The sequence below is a fragment of the Chionomys nivalis genome, chromosome 2 (assembly GCF_950005125.1).
Source record: "Chionomys nivalis chromosome 2, mChiNiv1.1, whole genome shotgun sequence".
In the NCBI taxonomy this organism is placed as follows: Eukaryota; Metazoa; Chordata; class Mammalia; order Rodentia; family Cricetidae; genus Chionomys; species Chionomys nivalis.
The window spans coordinates 79,205,184-79,224,095 of record NC_080087.1 but is presented as its reverse complement, the minus strand read 5'-3'; the positions used below and the strand labels follow the sequence as shown (position 1 = coordinate 79,224,095).

Sequence of the window (18,912 nt, the reverse complement as noted above, 5' to 3'; positions counted from 1 at the left end):
GTGGCTAGAGCTGCCATTTATGAAGCAAGTTCCAGGTGGAGTTTCTTCTGAGCCCATCCACCTTCTTTGAGGGAAATGGGCATGGTGCCAGGAGTTGGCTTGTCTCTGTATTATGAAAAGTCTTCTAATTAAACACTTTAAATGCCATATCCTGAAGATCTCTGAGCATTTGAGGACTTCTCTTTATTGGGTATATCTGAGCAATTACTTGTTAGAAGCTTAACACTAAAAGCTGACGATAGTGAATGTCACACAGTGGGGGAGGAAATAATCTAAGTCTAGTGTCTAGTTTACACCTGATTTAATTTCATCTTGCTTTCTCAGGTCACTCTTGTAAACAGCTTACAGGAAGGACTGGGTGGAGTAAATCTGTAAGTTAGCTTTTGACAATCCGAAATAGATCTTTATAACCTTAAATTTTTATCATTATATAGAATATATTTCAAAGTAGAGTTGAGTCACATATACACTATATTATAACAGATCTAACCATATATTTATATAATCATTTAAAAGTATGTACTGATTTAAAATATTTGAGAAATGTTCCATGTACAGATTTTAAATCATACCAAATTACCAAGATACAGGACATTGAGAATCACACACATGTGGCCACACCTTCCATGCATTCTTTCACACATATGAAACAGAGAGGAAGCATCCCAAGCATCCTGACGTGCTGCTGGTCTCAGGCCAGCCCACACAGCTGGGCAGGAAAGAGGGACCCACCCAGCCAGTGGGATGGTGGTGGTAGTGGTGGCAGGAGGGAGGCAGAGAGGGAACAGAGACAGGACAAACACAAGAACAGGGCATTTTGGACATGAGCATGAGATGTCTAGTGAAACAGAACTTTTAGAAAGAGGGTAGATGCTCCCAGGTGGAAGGAGGAGCCCACCCTGAGACAGGCTAAGCTTTAGCCATGGTGGGATATGGTGGGTCACAGCAGCAGTGGTTACAGCCATAGCAGGCTGGACAGATGATCTCTGTATGAATCACATGCCAGGAGAAAGAAGCAGACATAGAAACAAAGAGAACAGGGAGAAAGAACAGAGAGAGTGTCTGGTAGGGTATATTTTCCAGTGGCAGTCTATTTTCAGTGGCAAAGTTATAAAGGTTCTGTTAAATATCAGGACATAGAGTGTCGGTAATTGGTCATTTGGATTGATATGAGAGGGTATTGGGATAGGCAAGTTTTCCGTGAATGAGGTCAAAGGTTCAGGGGCTATACTCTAGCATCCCAGAAATTCAGCATGAACCATGACACAGGATGACCCTGGGTCGTCACTGAGAGGTCCAGGGGTAGTGGGTAGTGGATGGGCACAGGCTGTTCTACATCGTTACATAGAAACAGGGGCCTGAAGGGCTCTGAGTCTGAAAGACATGTGGTTGCCCAGGACTGGCACTTTCAAACAGAATCAAAAGGTGAGAAGCCATGGTCATGAGACTAATCTTCACTCATGCTAGCATGGCCAGAGAAAGGGGGCTTACCAGATGTGCCGATGTTGGATGTAGGATCCAGCTATCCTTATTTGAAAAAGTGAGTGGGTTTCAGGGTCCCAGCACTCCTCAGAGGCTGAAGCTGGTGGTTTGTGTGTCTGGCCATTGATGTTCAGGACGGTGTATGCCACGTCATCCACCTGAAAGTATGAGCGTTGGTCAGTGACGTCAGTCCTGCAGGTCAGAACCTCACCTTGCTGGTGATCCAGCACCACTGTGCTGTGGCCTATGTACTGGGTGAGCCATGGGAGATGACACCCGTCACTCACTGTCTGACAGCCTGATGTGTGGTCACTAGAGGAGACAGGTTGAGGAACAGGGTGAGACAGCCGTGGGGACAGAGCCGGAATCAACAGAGACATCCACATGGGTCACAGAACAGAGAGCGAGGGTATGGACCATCCTGTCTGCCACTGGTCTTTGTTGGGAAGTGACAGCAAAGTGTGTTTGCGGGGTGGGGGTAGTTGTGAAGTAACTTAGCTTGCCTGCTGCTTACGAGTGTGTTCAATCTGCGAGAGTTCACACTGTGAAAGTGTCCTTATGATTTAGTACAGTCTATGCCTGTACTCAGTTGAAAGGCTGAAATGATAAAATTTTGGTCAAATTGATATATAAGATAGAAACAGGATCTCAGAACCAGTAGAATGGAATCCATCCTTTTTATGGTCAGAGCAGGTTCAGATCAGAAGAGAAAGATGCGCTGTTGTCTCTGTGTGCATACTGTTGTGCATGTGTCAACTCGTTTATTCCCTTGAGTCTCTTTTCTGAGGTGGGCAGAATGCCCATTCCACAGGTGACAAGACCGAGGATCAAAACGTTCAAGTTCCTTGTCAAGGGCCACAGAATACAAGGAATCGTGGTCAGGAATTAAGCACAGGGCAGGGATTTTTTCAAACACACACTCTTTCATTAGACTCATGGGGCTCATTAAACAATCTTTCTTTGCTGCAGCCCTAAGGAATGCAGACCCAAGCTCAATTTCACAGTTATGTCTCTAAGAATACCTCATTCTCAGCTTGGTGTGGTGGCACACATTTGTCATCCCAGCTCATGAGAGGATGGTCAATGAGTTCAAGGCCAGCCTGAGTTACACAGTTCAAGGCTGCTCCGTGAGACCCTCTCTCAACAAACAAGCACACAAACCAAAATAATACAGACAGCTCACATTCTTCAGAGACATTTCCAGGAGCAAAAGTCAGTGAAAGTGGCAGTGCTTACCTCGTTAGGAGAGTTGTCAGAGGGGCCCAGATCTAGGGGAGCAAGAGAGAGTTGTCAGTGCATAGAAGTGCAAAGCTGACTTAAGGTTTCCTGACTTTTGGCAGGTGGCAGGGGTTGCAGGGGGAGGTGGCCATGGTCAGTTCAGGAATTAGCTTCCCTCAGAGGTTGCTCAGACCCACTGTGTTAGTATCAGAGGAGGAGCAGGATAGAGCCTTCTGTTTGCCCAGTTCACAGGATGTCCAGAGGTGAAGGGTTTATCTCAAGTCCTGGCTAGAGTAGTCTGTGAAGCTGGACCATCTCAGCTAGCCATCTTGAAATTGTCCTGAACAGTTTGCAGTTCAAAGCTGATCTTTGGGTGGTGTTTTGTCACTTAACGACATTATCATAATTCAGGTGGAATCATTGTTTTGGGGCCCCACCTCCCTCTTGGAGACTTCAAAGGTCACTGTTAGGCAGTCATGGTTAACTGCAGAAAACTTAAACATTTTGAAGGTTATATGCAGCAGATCTTAATGAGTTTAAAGGACCATAATTTGTTATATACATTCAGAGTCAAAAACGTAATTTCTAGTTACCTGACAGAGACTCATGCCCTAAATCATGTACAAGAAGCTAGAAGAAGCCTTTTTCTAGAATTAGTATTCTATATAACCATTAAAATTGTTGATAAAATGTTTAAAATATACATATATAACTTTTTAAATTTTCAGATATTTATATCTATCTTAAGAAAAGTTTTAAATAGTCAATATAAAACCAAAGAATTATGAGATTAGTGGCAATAGAACATAGTTCCTTAATTTTGTTTTTCTTCTGTCTCATATCAGATGGCTGGCTCTTCTGACATGAGACAGAGATTTGGAAATTTTCCTTAAAACAAGCTTGCTTGGGTTTAGAGAAGTAGAGAACCATGCTCCAAGCCCAAAGTCAGCTTTAATTTTTAACTGGACTTGTACTACAAAAAGACCATTTACATTAAATGTTTGTAGAGAATAGCAGAAACAAACATTTGGGAAGATTTGTAAAATTTTTCCTGTTGTGCATATGATGTACCAGTAGGCCAATTTCCTCTTTATGCCGGGGTTTTTTTGTTGGGTTTTTTTAATCCTTTTTGTTCAGTTGCTTCAGTTGTTCATTTGTCTTCTTCCTCTTTTCCTGGTTATCTTCATTCTCCTGGAAAGACAAAAACAAAATCCTGCCCCAACCATAACTTTGGGGAGTTCTACTTTTGGCAAGTTATATTTGATCAAATGAAAGGCATTTGCTAGTCTTATAAGTTAGTTTAGATTGAATGATCATACTGGTTGATTAACTATTACCACTTGTAATCAAGAGGTCTCTCTTGTTCAAATCAAATCTTTATCAATTTTGATGATATCTATAGCCTTTCTTCTCTTGTAGAAACAAAACCAAAACCTCTTCTCCAATGTAACACATATCCTGGTTTGCATTCTGAGGTTAACACATCTTTAAAGTATAAAGGCTGATTTAATTCAGTAGTTTTTTTTTTCTATTTTACAATGTCTTTCTGCATTAGAAAATTTAAAGTTCATAAATCTTTTCAATAAAAACCAGGAGTTACATATTGGGGCAAAACCTGAAAGATCAGAAAAGCAGGAGAGCAGGTGTAGTTGCTTCATTCCTCTTGTGTCCCCCTAATCCCAAAGGGGTGAGAGCCTGTCTCTGCCCTACCTTATCACCTCCCGTTCCTCTCTGTACTGACGGCAAGCAAGCTTTTTTTTCTTTTTTCTTTTTTCTTTTTGGTCAGATCACAAACAAAGTATCACACAACACATGACACTAAGACTCCGAGAACACAAGAGAGGAAAGATCGACCTACCTGCTGACTTTTCCTGAAATAAAGGAAATACATGAGGGCTATGATCAGATTCACCCCGGTCATGGCTCCAATCACGATGCCGGCGATGGTACCTCTTGAGGGGCCAGAACGTCTTTTTTTTGATCTAACTGTCAGGGAAGGAAATGACAAGAAGGAATGAAGGAAAATGCTTTCCAGTGGTGTGCCTGGGGAATTCTTAGCGTGAGATGATTTCTGTTCACCCTCTTGGGGAATGTGTTTTCTGTGGGAAGGTGAAGTGTGAGCTGAAGAGAGGGTCTCTTAGCAAGTGTCTCTCCACCCTCGCTGTGTTTCTAAGTTGGTTTCTCCCTCTTCCCTCCAATCCCCGATTCCATCAATTTCATCCAGGCAATCACGTGAAGCCGAGGGAACGTGAGACAGGGCGACTGCTGTTTTGTGTTGAAACTCCCAGCGTTTTCATCCTTTCTCAGGGTCTCAGCTGTGGCAGCCGTGAATAAGAGGTCACTTGTGGCTGTGATCTAAGTGACAGAGGCCAGGCTAGTGACTCTCAATGTACCAGCTCCTCTCCACAGAGACCATGGTTTCTGCAGGGGTAGGAAGGCCAGGCAGACTCTGTAAGACTCTGACCCTCTGCTTGGTGACTGCGGGGAACTCAGGCTCAACCTTGCAGAAACTCTGCTGGAACTGCACCGCAATCTAAGACGTGCCTCCTTGTCTGCCTCCACAGGGATCATATCTGCATGTGGCCTGAGGGCTATCTCAGGCTCACCTTCACAAGTGTATCCCCCACTAATGTCTTGCTTGTCTGAGCCCATCATGGCCACATCTTGGAGGATGAAAACCCGTAACTTACCAGGTTTGGAATTTTGCACCAGACACGCCCTCCTTTTTCCCCTTCCATGTTTATTTAGTAATCATGCTATAGGGGTTTCACTTCTTGGATAACATGGGACTCCCCACATCCCTCATGTAATAAAACCTTCCTCACCTCTTTACCCCTTGGTGTAGCCATCTGAGGCTCTACCCTCACCAGTCTGCTCAGTGTGAGTATTAATGCTAATGCTGGCCATTGTGGTATGGCATTTATGATGTGGCTCGCCCTGTACTGGTATCTGGTTTCATCTATATAATTAGTCTGTTGCATATTTCTATTTAAAGGATGAAAAAACCGAGGCTTAAAATGGTTTGTAAACAGTACTTGAATCTGTATGGTTGATCAGAGACAGACCTGGCTACCTGACTTCACGGTCAACATGAGTGGTAGGAATAATTGCAGCTAACATTTATTTTGCTTCGTGTGTGTGTGTGTGTGATATTTTTCCAAAAAGGTTATTGAGTCTTTAAAATCTACTATGAGGCAGGTGAAGGATGTGATGTAACCTAGAACCCCAGCATCAGAGGCTGAGGCAGGAGGATAGTGAGTTTGAGGCATGTCTGGGTCATATAATAAGATCCTTGCCTACCTAAAAGCTCCCCCAAGCTAGTGGTGGGAGGGAAATAAAGAATAGAATGAGCATGAACAAACAGAGGAAGAGTAGAGAAAGCCGATGCACTGGATGTTGGCTCTTCAAAACTGCTTAGCAATATTGCCAGTCCTTTCCCACATTAACTTTTTTTTCTGTCATTACTATATTTATTTTTTTACATAGAATATTCATTCTTTTAAATGGCCTAAACTCAATTTTTCCCTGAGTAACCTTTGCTGAGCTTTTATGCACATGATCTTAGTTAACCAGCCTAATCCAGCTTTTAGAAAAACACAAAGATCCTCACAAAAGCTTCCTTCAGTGGCTGTGGTGATGAAGCTATGCAATTCGATGGTCCCATTGTCTTTTTTTTTTTAAACTACCACACTAACTTTGGAAAAAAGAGATGGCTATTACTAAAATTTGAGACCTTACCATCCATTCTCGAGGATAACAAGAATTTCAAGAGACCTCAATAGTTTTGAGCTAACTGTTGGGTGGCTGAGATGCAGCAGACAAATTCCTAGAAACTTGGATTCTTTAGAGATGGAAAGAAACAAAATCAAATGAATGTATAACCAGGAACATTGAATGAAAACATTTGACAACATTTCACAGACTTGATGACAAAAACACGGACACTGGGTGGAAGACCAGCTGAGTCTAACAAAGGCCACACATGGAAACCCACAGCCACAGTGTTCCTTAGGGACACTGACAGCTTTCTCTCTGAGATGAGGAAGCACACAGGATGCTTCTGTGACCACTTCTGTTCAAGAGACTCTTAGGACACGCGCCACACAGAACCATCAGGCTAGACAATGAAATAAAAGGTGCCCGATTATAAGGGGGTAAAATACACATCTGAGATGACATGAACTTGTTTGTAGAAAATCCTTAACCTTCTACGGAAACTCTCAGAATGAAATGAGCAAAACTAGCAAAACTGTTGGGCAACAAAGTGAATGTGCCCAGATGAGCTGTATCTCTGCATACTAATATTGACCGTGAACAGTTAGATTTCCTTTTTTTTCCTGTCAGTAGTGGAGGTTCTCAATGATAGAAGAATGATCTTTTAAACAATAGGGCCTCATGCATGCTAGGCAAGTGTTCAGTTACTAAGCAAGAGTCCCAATCTTAACACTGGACAACTGGAAAATAAATCAAGAAAGTATTTTATTTATGAGCTCACCAAAAAGGATAAATTTAGAATTAACTCTACCAAAGAGATAAAAGACTTGCACCCAGAAAATTACCAAATAAGAGAGATGAAAGAAGACAAGAAATGAAAGCCAGTGGGGCTGATGGGTGGAAAAACTTCATCTCATTATTGCTGTTTTGTGGTGCTAGGGATCGAACCCCGGGTGTTGTGCATGGTGAACAATGTTCTACCGTTGAGCTGTAGTCCATGCTATGCCTTTTAATTTTGATTTTGAAACAGGATGTCACTTAACTAATCAGGCTGGCCTTGAATTGGCTATGTTAGACACCCTTAGAGCTATGGTACCCTCGCCTCAGTTTCTCAAGTGGCTGGAATTACAGGTATGAACCAGCTTGCCTGAAAGTCTTTTTTTTTTTTTAAGTAAATGATAATATTACTGAAAGTAGTCTATCAGTTCTATGCACATCAGGTCAAAACCCCAGCGGCATTTTGTACAGAAATAGAAAATCCATTCCAGTTCTCCTGGAACTCAATACATAGACCATGCTGACCTCAAACTCTCAGAGAGCTACCTCCCTCTACCCCTCCACCCCCAAGAGTTGGGGTTAGAGGTGAGTGTCTTAAAAAGATCTTGACAAAAAAGAATAAAACCGCAGGACATCCTTAGTGATTTCATAATTTTAGTACAGAGCTGCAATAATCAAAATAAATAAAATAAAGGCGGACATACAGATCAGTGAAGTAGAATTGGAAAGCCCAGAACTGCTCATGCACACTGGCCACTGATTAAAGATTAGTTGTTACTATGAATGTGTTTATGGGGCACAGTTTTTGCACATATGGTATAATGTGTTGTCAGACCTGAGCAGGTAGCACATCCATCACTTCATGTTTGTTAAGAGCACTCGTCTCTGCTGGTTCCTTTGGTCAGTGCCACACAGGGTTGTCCTGCTGAGTTACAGGACTTGGAAGGCATTCTCGCTGTCCAACTGCACCTCTGTGACCAGATGAGTTTTGATCAGGCTGCTAAGATTGTTCAATGATAGAAGAATGATCTTTTAAACAAGAGATGTTGGGGAAATGGCATATCCAGGCAAAAGAATGAAGTTGAGCCTTCAGATAACATCATATAAAAGTCAACTCTAAATGGATCAAAGACCTAAAATGGATCAGACCTGAAAACCACAAGACTTTTAGGAGACACGGTGAAAGCATCTTGAAACTGGACTTGGCCTGTTTTCTTTGTTATGATGCCGGATGCATAGAAAACAACAAAATAGATAAATTGTATTTTAGCAAAACTGAAAATGTTTGTGCATCAGATGATGCTATCAGTCATGTGACCCAGCAGGTCTTTGTGGCATTTTTCACAATAATCAAGGACACTCCCCCAACCACACCAAATATTTACTTCTAAATGTCACATATAAATAAATGTACAAATTTGGGCCAGTGAAATGCCTTGGCAGATAAAGGACTCGCTCACCCACCTTTGCTCAGTTCTCAATCCCCAGAGAACTGGCCCCCACAAATCGCCTTCTGACCTCCACACATGGGCATGGAACATGCACACAAAATGAATAAATATGCAAATGTAGCATGACTCAATACAGGTCCTTGCTATCTATGGATTTTACATTTATGGATCAACAAACCTTGGAAGTAAGCTATTTGGAAACAATATGTCTACAGTGAAAAGTGTATTGTTTCCTCCTGTCCTTGCCCTTAACACAATAAGACCAGTGTCTGCAGTGTTCATACTAGGAGTAAGAAATAATCTAAAGAGGATTTGAATGTATGGGAGAATGTGTAGAGTAACATGAATGTTTTACTAGATTCTGAGGGTGGACTGTGTGCTTGACTCAGACCCTAAACTCTCAATAATTTTGCATTTCTATTGCTATATTAACATTATTGCTGCTGTTGTTGTTGTTATATCAGGGACTTATAATTTAACCTGGGCTGATCTTGTGCTCCTATTCCTCCTCCTTTATTCTCTCTCTCTCTCTCTCTCTCTCTCTCTCTCTCTCTCTGAGACAGGGTCTCACTATGGAGCCCTGGCTAACCTGGAACTCACTACAAAGACCAGGGTGAGTGGGAACATCCACCTGTCTCTGCCTTTCTTGTGCTGGCTGGGGTTCAAGGCATGCAGCACCATGCTCAGCTTGTGTGGTGTTTATCATGAGATTAACATGCATCCATCACTAAGCTGAATGTATTTGAATCTTTAGCCGTGTTTTTCTCTGGTGACTTTTGCCCATTTTGCACACTGCTGATAAAGAAATTGCCCCACCGCCAACACTATGGAGTAATAAGGGACAGAAGTTCACTCACTTATGTTCAACTGGATGGGGTCACTTCTCTTGACACTGACTGCATTGGAGACCTCACACTGGTACTTCCCGGAATCCTCCCTCTTGACAGGGAATATGCGGAGGGTGCTGTTGTTCCAGGGCAGCTTCATTCTATCTGTGAGCCCCAGACTCTGGCCATTGAAGAGCCAGTGGATGGAGATCCCAGTGTCGTTTGAGGAGCAGGTCAAGAACACATACTCCTGTTCTTTGACTTTGGGGTTGGTGACTTGGATGGAGGGTGTAGTCACTGGCTCTGTGGATAAACAGTGCCAGGGACAGTTAAGAGTCCTTTATCCTTAGAGATTTCATCCAGCTCACAGGGCCCACAGAATGACATGGCCCTCTGGAAGATTGCATGTTTGGGTTCAAATACAATCTGTAAAGAGAGCTGAACCTTCCTCCTACCCAGACCACCCACAGTGACCCTCGACTCAGGGTATGTGTGCAGGTTCTACACTAGGAGCCTATTCAGCCCACATGACCACAAATCTCATGTTGGGCAGAATGTTTTCCCTATTGATTTTTGTGCAAATTCTTATTCACACTTTCTGTGAGTGTGAACAGCAAGGTTCCTCCATTATAAAACAGCCTTATGTTTCTTTTTCATTAACTAATGTGTTATAGGGTTCAGATGGCCTAGATAATCTCAGAGGAGTTCAAGCCTAGACCTCAGAACTGGAAGAAATCCCAAAGTAAAGGATTCCTGTTTGAAGAAACATTTTATTTCCTGCTCCGTGGAGATGGATAAATACCACAGAGAGTATGGGAGTGGTCGCAGTGTCTGCCATTTAATCCTCCATACTTTTTTTTTTTTGTTTTGTTTTGTTTTGTTTTTGAGACAGGGTCTCACTTTTGAGTTTTGGCTAGCCTGGAACTTGCTATGTAGATCAGACTGGCCTCAAACTCCCACTATCTCCCTGCCTCTCCCTCCTTAGTGCTGGCCTTAAAGGCATAAACCACCACACTCAGCCAACATTTGTTTTTAAGCCTTGAGAAGAGTAAGAGAGAGAACATCGTCAAGTTGTCAGTGACATGGTTTACCCTGAGTCAAAACAGGACTCCCAGGTGCCTTCTCCACCCTCTCTTCCCCTCCCATGGAGTCAGAGCTCAGCCAGTCACCCCTGAGACAGGAGCAGAGCTCTGAACTGCTGGTCCCCATCTGTGGGAAGGGAGTTTTCTCCTCACAATGGGGAAAAGAATGTGAGCACAGTAAAGCCCTGGGTGTTCCTCCAAGTCATGGAGGTCATAAGAAGAAAATGGAGGGGACAGGAATGCTGTGTTAGTGACAGAAAGAAATCTTGACCTTAAGGCTCTCCCTCCTCTGGGAAGTTCCTCCCACAACCTGAGGTTTCCAAGGCTGGGAGAAGCTCCTCCTCACACTCCAAGCTCCATCCTTATCAGCCAGGAGTAGTCAGAGCCTTAGGAGAAGATCAGACATAGGGATGGAGCAGGATGCTCAGGAGAGAATGGGGTTTTGCTTGTTTCCATAGACATGGGCTGGAAATTAAATTCTTCTGCATCTTCCCAGAAAGCCAAAAGACTCTACTCCAAACTTGGCGCTGATATTTCAGAGATCCCCTTACCAAGGACTTTAATGTTCTGGTCTGTGGTCCTATTGAGGCCAGTGACAGAGTTATAGACGAAGCAGAAATAAGATCCGCTATTTTTAGTAGTGATGTTGGGGATAACGAGCTCTTGGGAGGATGACTGGAACTCTCCATTGACAAACCAAGAGTACAGTGGAGGAGGGTGAGAGGCTCTTTGGCAGGAGATTTGAAGGTTAGTCCTTGAATGGAAATGAGTATTTGAGGGGGATATGATCGGGACATCTGGACCATCTGGAGCAAACAGAACAAAGGCACATGTGATGTCAGCAGAGGGAAGGGCAATCCTGGTCTGCAGAAGAACTTAGTATTTCTCTGAGTTGTACTATAACCTCAGCTGAGCAGGCCCCACCCAGAGCTGGGGTGCAGATTAGTAGAAGAATATTCATGCAGCAGGCACAAGCCCTGATCCATCTCGAGCACAGCACACGAACATCCCCACTGCACACTCACGTGTGCACTCAGCCTGAGTCTGCACTGTCCCCTGTCTCCATCACCCTGAGCCTCAAACCCATTCCAGCTCAGTACTGGGCCTGGCTGCATGTACCTGGGCTGGGCCAGGAGGCACTGGTCAGCCTAGTTATCTGTGTGGTGGGTCTGTGTCATCAACCCAAGGGGACGGAGTGTCCTAGCTCTAGTCATTTGTATAGACAGTTGTAGCCAGGATGAAGAAGACAATACTCACAGAATATGTTCAGAGTCAATGGGTCACTTCGGGAGGTGTTTGCTGGATTCTGGAGTTCACACACATAGGGTCCTGTGTCATTCCTCACAACACTGAGTAAAGTGAGAGTCCTGTTGTCCTCAGACAGCTTCAGCCTGTCACCTTCTGAGAGGCTTTGGCCATTTCTCCTCCACAGGTAGCTTATATTCTCAGTCTCAGGCTCACACATTATTTTTACTGAGTCCTTACCCTCTATGGGATTGTAATTGTTGCTTGTGATGTTGGGCTTGGGTAGCCGTGCTGTGTGTGCAGACAACAGAGAGAAGTTTGCCCTGTGTGGTGCCTCTGATTCTTGCAAGGGTCTCTTTCAACAGAGATTGTCTCCTATCTCCCCACAAACCCAGATCCTCAAAGAATCAGGCAGATGGAGTAGCTGAGCTCTCAGAGACAATGGGGTCTCCTGTGCTGTGTATGGGAGAAGCAAGGGCTTTCCCAGGAGGGAATTGAGCTGCAGTGTGTGGTGATGGACAGACTCGAGACTTGGAATCAGAGACCTCATGTTATCTCCTGGTCCTCACTGACCTATTGCATGTCTTGGGACACAATGTGCGAGTCCCTCCAGCTGCCCTGACCTCCACTGCTCAGTGAGGACCAGTGCCCTCCAAGCCTTTGCTGCTCAGGACTCCCTACAGATAGGTTATGATTAGTCTTCCCATTGAGCTTCCCTGAGAACCTGATAGCCCATCAGTGATCTCACACCTATCCGAATCTGGTTAGCATTCAGGTCAGGCTGGGCTTCAGTTGGGCCATTCTTGTCAGTAGTGTGATGTTGATTGACGTGAATCAGGGACCCTTAAAAGAAGCCTGAGTCTAGGAAATGATCTATAAGACTCAGAGGTACCTAACAGAGTCTCCATGGTGGGGAGGCGGGAGATGTGGCTGTGGACAGATAGCTTGTGCCACCCATGGCCTGTGTGACCCTGACTCAGTGACTGAGTTTCCTGTCTCAGTTTCCCTAAAATAGAACAATGATTGTTGTCATGCCTACAAGTTCACCTGAAATGTGAGCAATGACCTGACCTTCCACCAAGCAGTGTCTCTTATTATTTGCCTGAAGGAAATAATCCCAGGGCTGGACCCCCAGAGTCAGGGAGCTGCCATTTGTACACTTTTCTCCATCTCTTTAGGGCTCTCCACCTTCCTGCGAGGTCTCAGAAGACCATCAGGACAGCTGGCTGGTTGCCTTTCATACCCGTCCACCTATGCTGAGCACACTGAGTCTCAGGAGGAGATGCCCAGGTGACCCGCCTCAGACATGGCTCTCACAGGCTGATGGTCAGCAGGCTACCAGCCTACAATCAATCACTGTCCCCTGTCAGCTCCAACAGGAGGTAAATTCCAACCCAGTCTACAAGCTTCTCAGGATTCCTGGTCCAGTCTGGGACAGAGATCTGGAGCAAACCTTCTGGTGTTCATTTCTCTGTGAAAATGTCATGGTTTCATCATCTAGGCCCTGCCTGAGTCCTGAAGGGTCTTTCTCAAGGCCATGTTCATGATGAGCATCTAAGATCCTGGGCAGAGTCTGAGATGCCTGGACTGAATTACCTCACCCTGTCTTTTCTGAGGGTGGATTCAAGTGAGGGATCCTGATTTATTCCTGTTTTTGTTTTTGTTTTTTTTTTTTTCTCTGTGACATGTACTGAATGTTTGAATCGCAATCTGGGGAACACAACACAGAGTCATCCCGGACTATGTGTGAAGTAGGGTTAGCTCCACCCACAACCCAGAGGGTACAGAGAATTACTTACGGTGTACGCACACCTGTAAGAAGGCCTCCGTGTACTCAGAGATAGCCGTTTGCACAACTATCGTGTAGGTTCCATTATCATTCTGATTGACGTTAAAGATGAACAAGAAACCATTAGAGCTTATTCTCTCTCTGCCAGTGTATGCGTTCCCTGTACTATTTCTGTGAGGCTTGATTGCTATATATCGTGCAATTTCTTTAGCCGGATTTTTACCTTTACCCCTGTACCAGTAAAAGATTTGCACATTTTTTGGCACATTGTAGACCTCGAGAAGTACGGGTTCCCCAATAGTAACATGGGGTGGATGGGTGTTCACAACGAGTTGGGCCATGGCGGGAGAGCTCCAGCAGAGCAAAAGTGAGGCTAAGGGGAAGAGAGAAAAATCTGTCAATATTAGATCTTTGCATTTGGTAGAAATTGAGACCTGAGTGTGTTCAACTCTCAGCCTTGGTGTGTGTGTGTCCTATTGGGGGGAGGTCAGCAGCATCACCCCCATTCCTCAGTACCCCTGAATCTTTCCACTGAATGAAACTGTCTTCTCTGGTATCTGCACAGCTCACCCCTCACTCCCTCAGATCCCTGTTCACACTCAGAATCTTTGGTGAGTGTAGGCATGTCTTCTCTGACCTCCTCCTCTAAAGCCTTCATGTTCTGACCTTCCCAGCTCTGTTTCTTCTGAAGTCATTGTCAACCCCAACCCCACCTTCTAGATGTCCTTGCGGCTCTGTCTTCCTGCCCAGGACTTTGTGAGGAGAGCTGGTGTGATTTTGATTTAAACCCCACTGCCTGGAACAGGCTCAGACACCTGTGAGCAAATCAGCGTCCCAGCGTCTGGGATTTATTTGCAGATTCCTCAGGTTCGTATGTATGAAATGACCCTGTTTTCTGGCCCCAGTTTGAGTTTTACTTGGAGAATCACCCTGACACAGTTGTGGGAGTCAGTCTTCAGGGTACAGAGGCCAGAGCTGATAAACTTGCAGTGGGGAACCCCTGAGTTTTTCCTCCCCACTTACCAATTCACATTCACTGCGAGCTTCCTGTTGCTCTCAGGCTTCAAGCAGGAGTCATATATCCCCTCTCAGGCACAGTCCCTCTCCCAGAAGACCCCATCAGTCTCTGAGCTCCCCTGCTGTCCACACCCCTGAGGAATATCTCCTCACCTGCCAGGAGGAGTCCTCTCCAGGGTAGCTGCCCTTTGTGAAGAGGGGCTGAGGAGAGCTCCATGGTCTCTGCTGTGGCCTAGGCTCTTCCTCTGGACAGGAGGTTTGCCTCTCAGGCTGCTAACAAGCCTGGCTGCCCTGGTGTCTGCTCTGCTTTTCTTCCCAGAACTGAGCCTCCTCCCAGAGGAGGACGCCTCCTGGAGTCACATGGCCTGGGGTGGAGTCTGTGTGTCAGTGCTGCCCCCCATCCTTCTATTCCATTCTCTTTCAGTGTTCTAGAACATGCTTAGAGCAACAAGCTGAGAAATGTCCTGTGCCCCAAGAGAACAGTGGCTCACCCCAGGGCCTTGTCCCTGCCCTTCCTATAGCCAAGAGTGTATTTTCTTGTGACACAAAAACCCAGCAGAGCCCAGTCTGCCTGTGATCTCAATGCTCTGGGAAAGTGGGAGTTACTCCAGTTACACCGGGGAGAGAGTGGCAGTTATCTCTAGGGGCTGGAAAAGGTCTGAGTGATGACTGGGGAGGGACCCGATCCCATGGTCACTGCTGTCACCAGTCAGGTGTCTGATCCAGGGATACAAGTTATCTCTGGGGTTCACATCCTGGTGTGCAGGAGGAGTGTTAGGAATATTTCCTAACCGAGCAAAAATTCCCAATCAAGCCAAATCAAAACAAGCCAAATTAAAAAATATCCAGGTTTAATGGGAGATCTGCGCTCTTGGGTGGCCCCGAGAGGGAAACGGGAAGCCGCAGAAAAGCAACCCCTGGGGAGGAAGAAAGGGGGACCACGTGCTTTTCTTTTGGGGGATCACTTAAGTACCCTGGGGAGTGGTCCTGACCCCTCCCTGGGATTTGAAGTCCAGACCAGGCCTGGGGGCTGAGATAGATGCCAGGGACTGGGGCCTAGGCTCCCAGCCTAACATTACCTCCCCCACTCTCCCCAGGGGACAGAGTACTCCCTAAACAGTTAACTCCTAGGTCCTCGATGGACAGGACCTCACATGGTAATCCTCACCACACCCTCGGCTGCCAAGCTCTTGGGACATCTATGCTGGTACCATCTCTCCAGGCTCAAGCGAGCACTTACTCAAGACACTTGGTCTGTCCAGAAGACAGGACCTTCTACCTTCCGATTTTCCAGGATGCCGCAATGAAGGGCCTACTTGCTCCTCATTCTGGCACACTCATCTTTAGCGATAACAATTTTTTTCCTAGACACCTGCCTTCTCACCTCCTCCAAGAAATAGATGCCTGCCTTCTCCGTGATGACAGTTCATGGGATGCCTTTTCAGTCACACCTCTCGCTAAACGTGGACACCTGGCTCTCCCCTTCCCCACACAGCCCTGTGCCCACAGGAAGTAACTGGATTTGAGTCTACGCCCTTTGTTCCCAAGAGATCCTAAGTGTTTGTCATAATTACGATTCCAATTTTCTGTCATCCCTATAGCCAAAGAGTCTGGAATGTTAGGTTGGGAGCCTAGGCCCTGGTCCCTGGCATCTATCTCAGCCCCCAGGCCTGGTCTGGACTTCAAATCCCAGCAGGCCAGGTCCTGACCCCTCCCTGGGGGTGGGGTCAGGACCACTCCCCAGGGTACTTAAGTGATCCCCCAAAAGAAAAGCACGTGGTCCCCCTTTCTTCCTCCCCGGGGGTTCCTTTTCTGCGGCTTCCCGTTTCCCTCTCGGGGCCACCCGAGAGCGCAGATCTCCCATTAAACCTGGATATTTTTTAATTTGGCTTGTTTTGATTTGGCTTGATTGGGAATTTTTGTGTCGTCAGAGAGCTCACTTAGGAAATATTCCTAACAAGGAGGTGACCTGTGTGTCCTAGAAAGAGGACTGTGTGTTCCAGCTCCCTATGGAGAGCCCCAGGGAGACACCCCTTCCCCCAGCTTCCTGTGTTGTCTGAATGTGAATCAGGTCTGCCCATGCCCTCCCTGTCCCTTCTGGGATGCCTTTGTTCTCCTTGGTGACTGCCCTGTGACCTCCCCATCTTTCCTCATGGATGTTGTGATGGGGAGGGGACTACATAGGGTCTCCTTGTAGAGCTGGGTTCTCAGAGACACAGGAAATGATTATGCGAGGGAGCTCCAGATCTGTTGGAACTGGGATGGAGACAAGGCTGCAAGATATGTTCAGCCCTCAGGGAGCTTCCCTGTTGATTATGTGGTTTCTTGTTGCCCCCTGGTGTCCCTGAGGAGACCTGCAGCTCATGTCTGTGCTGTCACAAGGATGGTAGCCAAGCTCCAAAGGCTGTAGTGGAGCTGAGCACCAGGTTTCCCAGGGAAGATCCCAGTGTGCAGCTGCCTTTGAGGACCCAGGTAGACTTTTGCTAGAGTCTATAACAGCTGAGGTGAGATTCACTGCCACTTTTATCTGCAGTTCCCCGAAGGCTGATGGTTGAACCCCCTCTCCCGGGTGTGCATTAGCTTTCTGTACATCTCGTTCAGGGACCCAAATATCCAAGGCCTTTGCTCACTGTAAAATAGCTTTGTTATGACTTTTAATTTTTTTTTTTGTTTTTTCGAGACAGGGTTTCTCTGTAGCTTTGGTGCCTGTCCCAGAACTAGCTCTTGTAGACCAGGCTGGCCTCGAACTCCCAGAGATCATGACTTTTAAGTTTTAAAGGGAAGTACATTCATTAACAATAACACATTTATTCATTATAACATATAATAAAAAGAACACCAAATCAAACCCTCTTAAGCTTGGGTAATTTCTGGTATGTTAGCCTTTGAGATTCAGGGTGTAAGTCAGCATTCCCAGGCATTTTTAAAAATTCCCCGATTATGATGATTTAAGCATACTTTGGACAGCCTTCACTCTCTACAGTTTTTATAGCTAGAATTATTGTTTAGAGAACAATGCACCTAAGCTGGTAGTACTTGTAAGAATTGCACTGTACAGAGACATTTAAATGATGAAAACCATACCTTCAAACACGGTCCTCCCAGTAAGTGGCAGCATAGAGTCACGTGTGGATATTGCTTGTTAAGGGCCTGTTTTACATCTAAACCCTGCACATGTTGAGAGAGCATTCATAGGACCCACAAAGTACAGCATGTATGTGAGCTCATTAGGGAGTGTTTTGTCTCTTTAAAATTTCATGTTCTTTTTCCTCAATGTTGCACTGTACCTCAGCATATTTAATTACATGTTTACATGTATACATCATAGGCTAGGATCCACATACAAGAAAGAACATGTGTTTTCCCCTGATACTGGGTGATCTCACTTAACTTTATACATTCTAAGTCTACCAACTTTCCTTAAATTTCGTGGTTCATTTGTCTCTAGAGATGAATAATATTTCATTTGGTATATGCACTAGACTTCCATTATGCATTCATCTGTTGATGGACATCTAGATTGGCTCCATCTCCTTGTATATTGAATAGAGCAGCAGTATTCATGGGGGTGCAAATATCTCTGTTGTGGGGTACAGGGTCTCTGGGTAAATAGCTGTGTCACGTGGCATTTCTAATGTTGCGAGGGACTCCCACGAGCTTTGTAGAATGACTGCATCAATTTGCACCCCACCTGCAGTGAACTAGTGTTCCTCTTTCTCCACATCCTCTGCAGCATTTGTTGTCAGTTATTGTGGTGATACCTTGTTTGTGCTCCAACAAATAAAGCTTGCCTCCAGATCAGAGGGTGGAGCTAGCCACTAGTTAACCATAGAGGTCTGGAGGTCTGTACACACAGACAGGAAATGGTATGGCTGGGTGGAAAGAGGAATATAAGGTGGGAAGAGACAGGAGCTTACTCTCTTTTTGGTCTGAGGATTTTGTAGAGGTAAGAACTCTCATTATGACTGCTTTGCTTCTTTGATTTTTTAGCTTTCAGCCCTTAATATCTTACTCTGAGTTTTTATTCTTAAGACCTTTTAGAATTCGTGCTACATATGGTACCCAATTTTAAGGCATGAATTCACACAAAAAAAGCAATTTGTCTGTGGTTTTGCGGTCACTGGCACATGATGGAGTTGCACGTGGGTGCTCCTGCTGGACTCAGTGTCCTGCTGATTAGGATTTTTTCCTCCTTCTTTTCTCCAAACTTCTGTGAGATTTATTTGTTGCAGCCTATCTGCAGGAAACTCCACAGGCCCCAAACTCCAGAGGCACCTGGGGTCCAAATGCTGCAGCCCTACAGCTGGACT

At 45.3% G+C, this 18,912-nt stretch overlaps 1 protein-coding gene across 1 annotated transcript; it reads right to left on the bottom strand.

Annotated features, from left to right (window-relative positions):
* Positions 1–1,487: 1,487 nt before the first annotated feature.
* LOC130868914 (carcinoembryonic antigen-related cell adhesion molecule 1-like) lies at positions 1,488–14,819 on the bottom strand. The gene is made up of 8 exons (XM_057760936.1): positions 14,756–14,819; positions 13,596–13,958; positions 11,809–12,087; positions 11,103–11,357; positions 9,500–9,772; positions 6,620–6,622; positions 2,719–2,750; positions 1,488–1,640 (listed from the first exon to the last, which is right to left on the bottom strand). Exons 1-8 carry the CDS (start codon positions 14,817–14,819, stop codon positions 1,488–1,490), a joined length of 1,422 nt encoding a protein of 473 aa, XP_057616919.1.
* Positions 14,820–18,912: the final 4,093 nt, after the last annotated feature.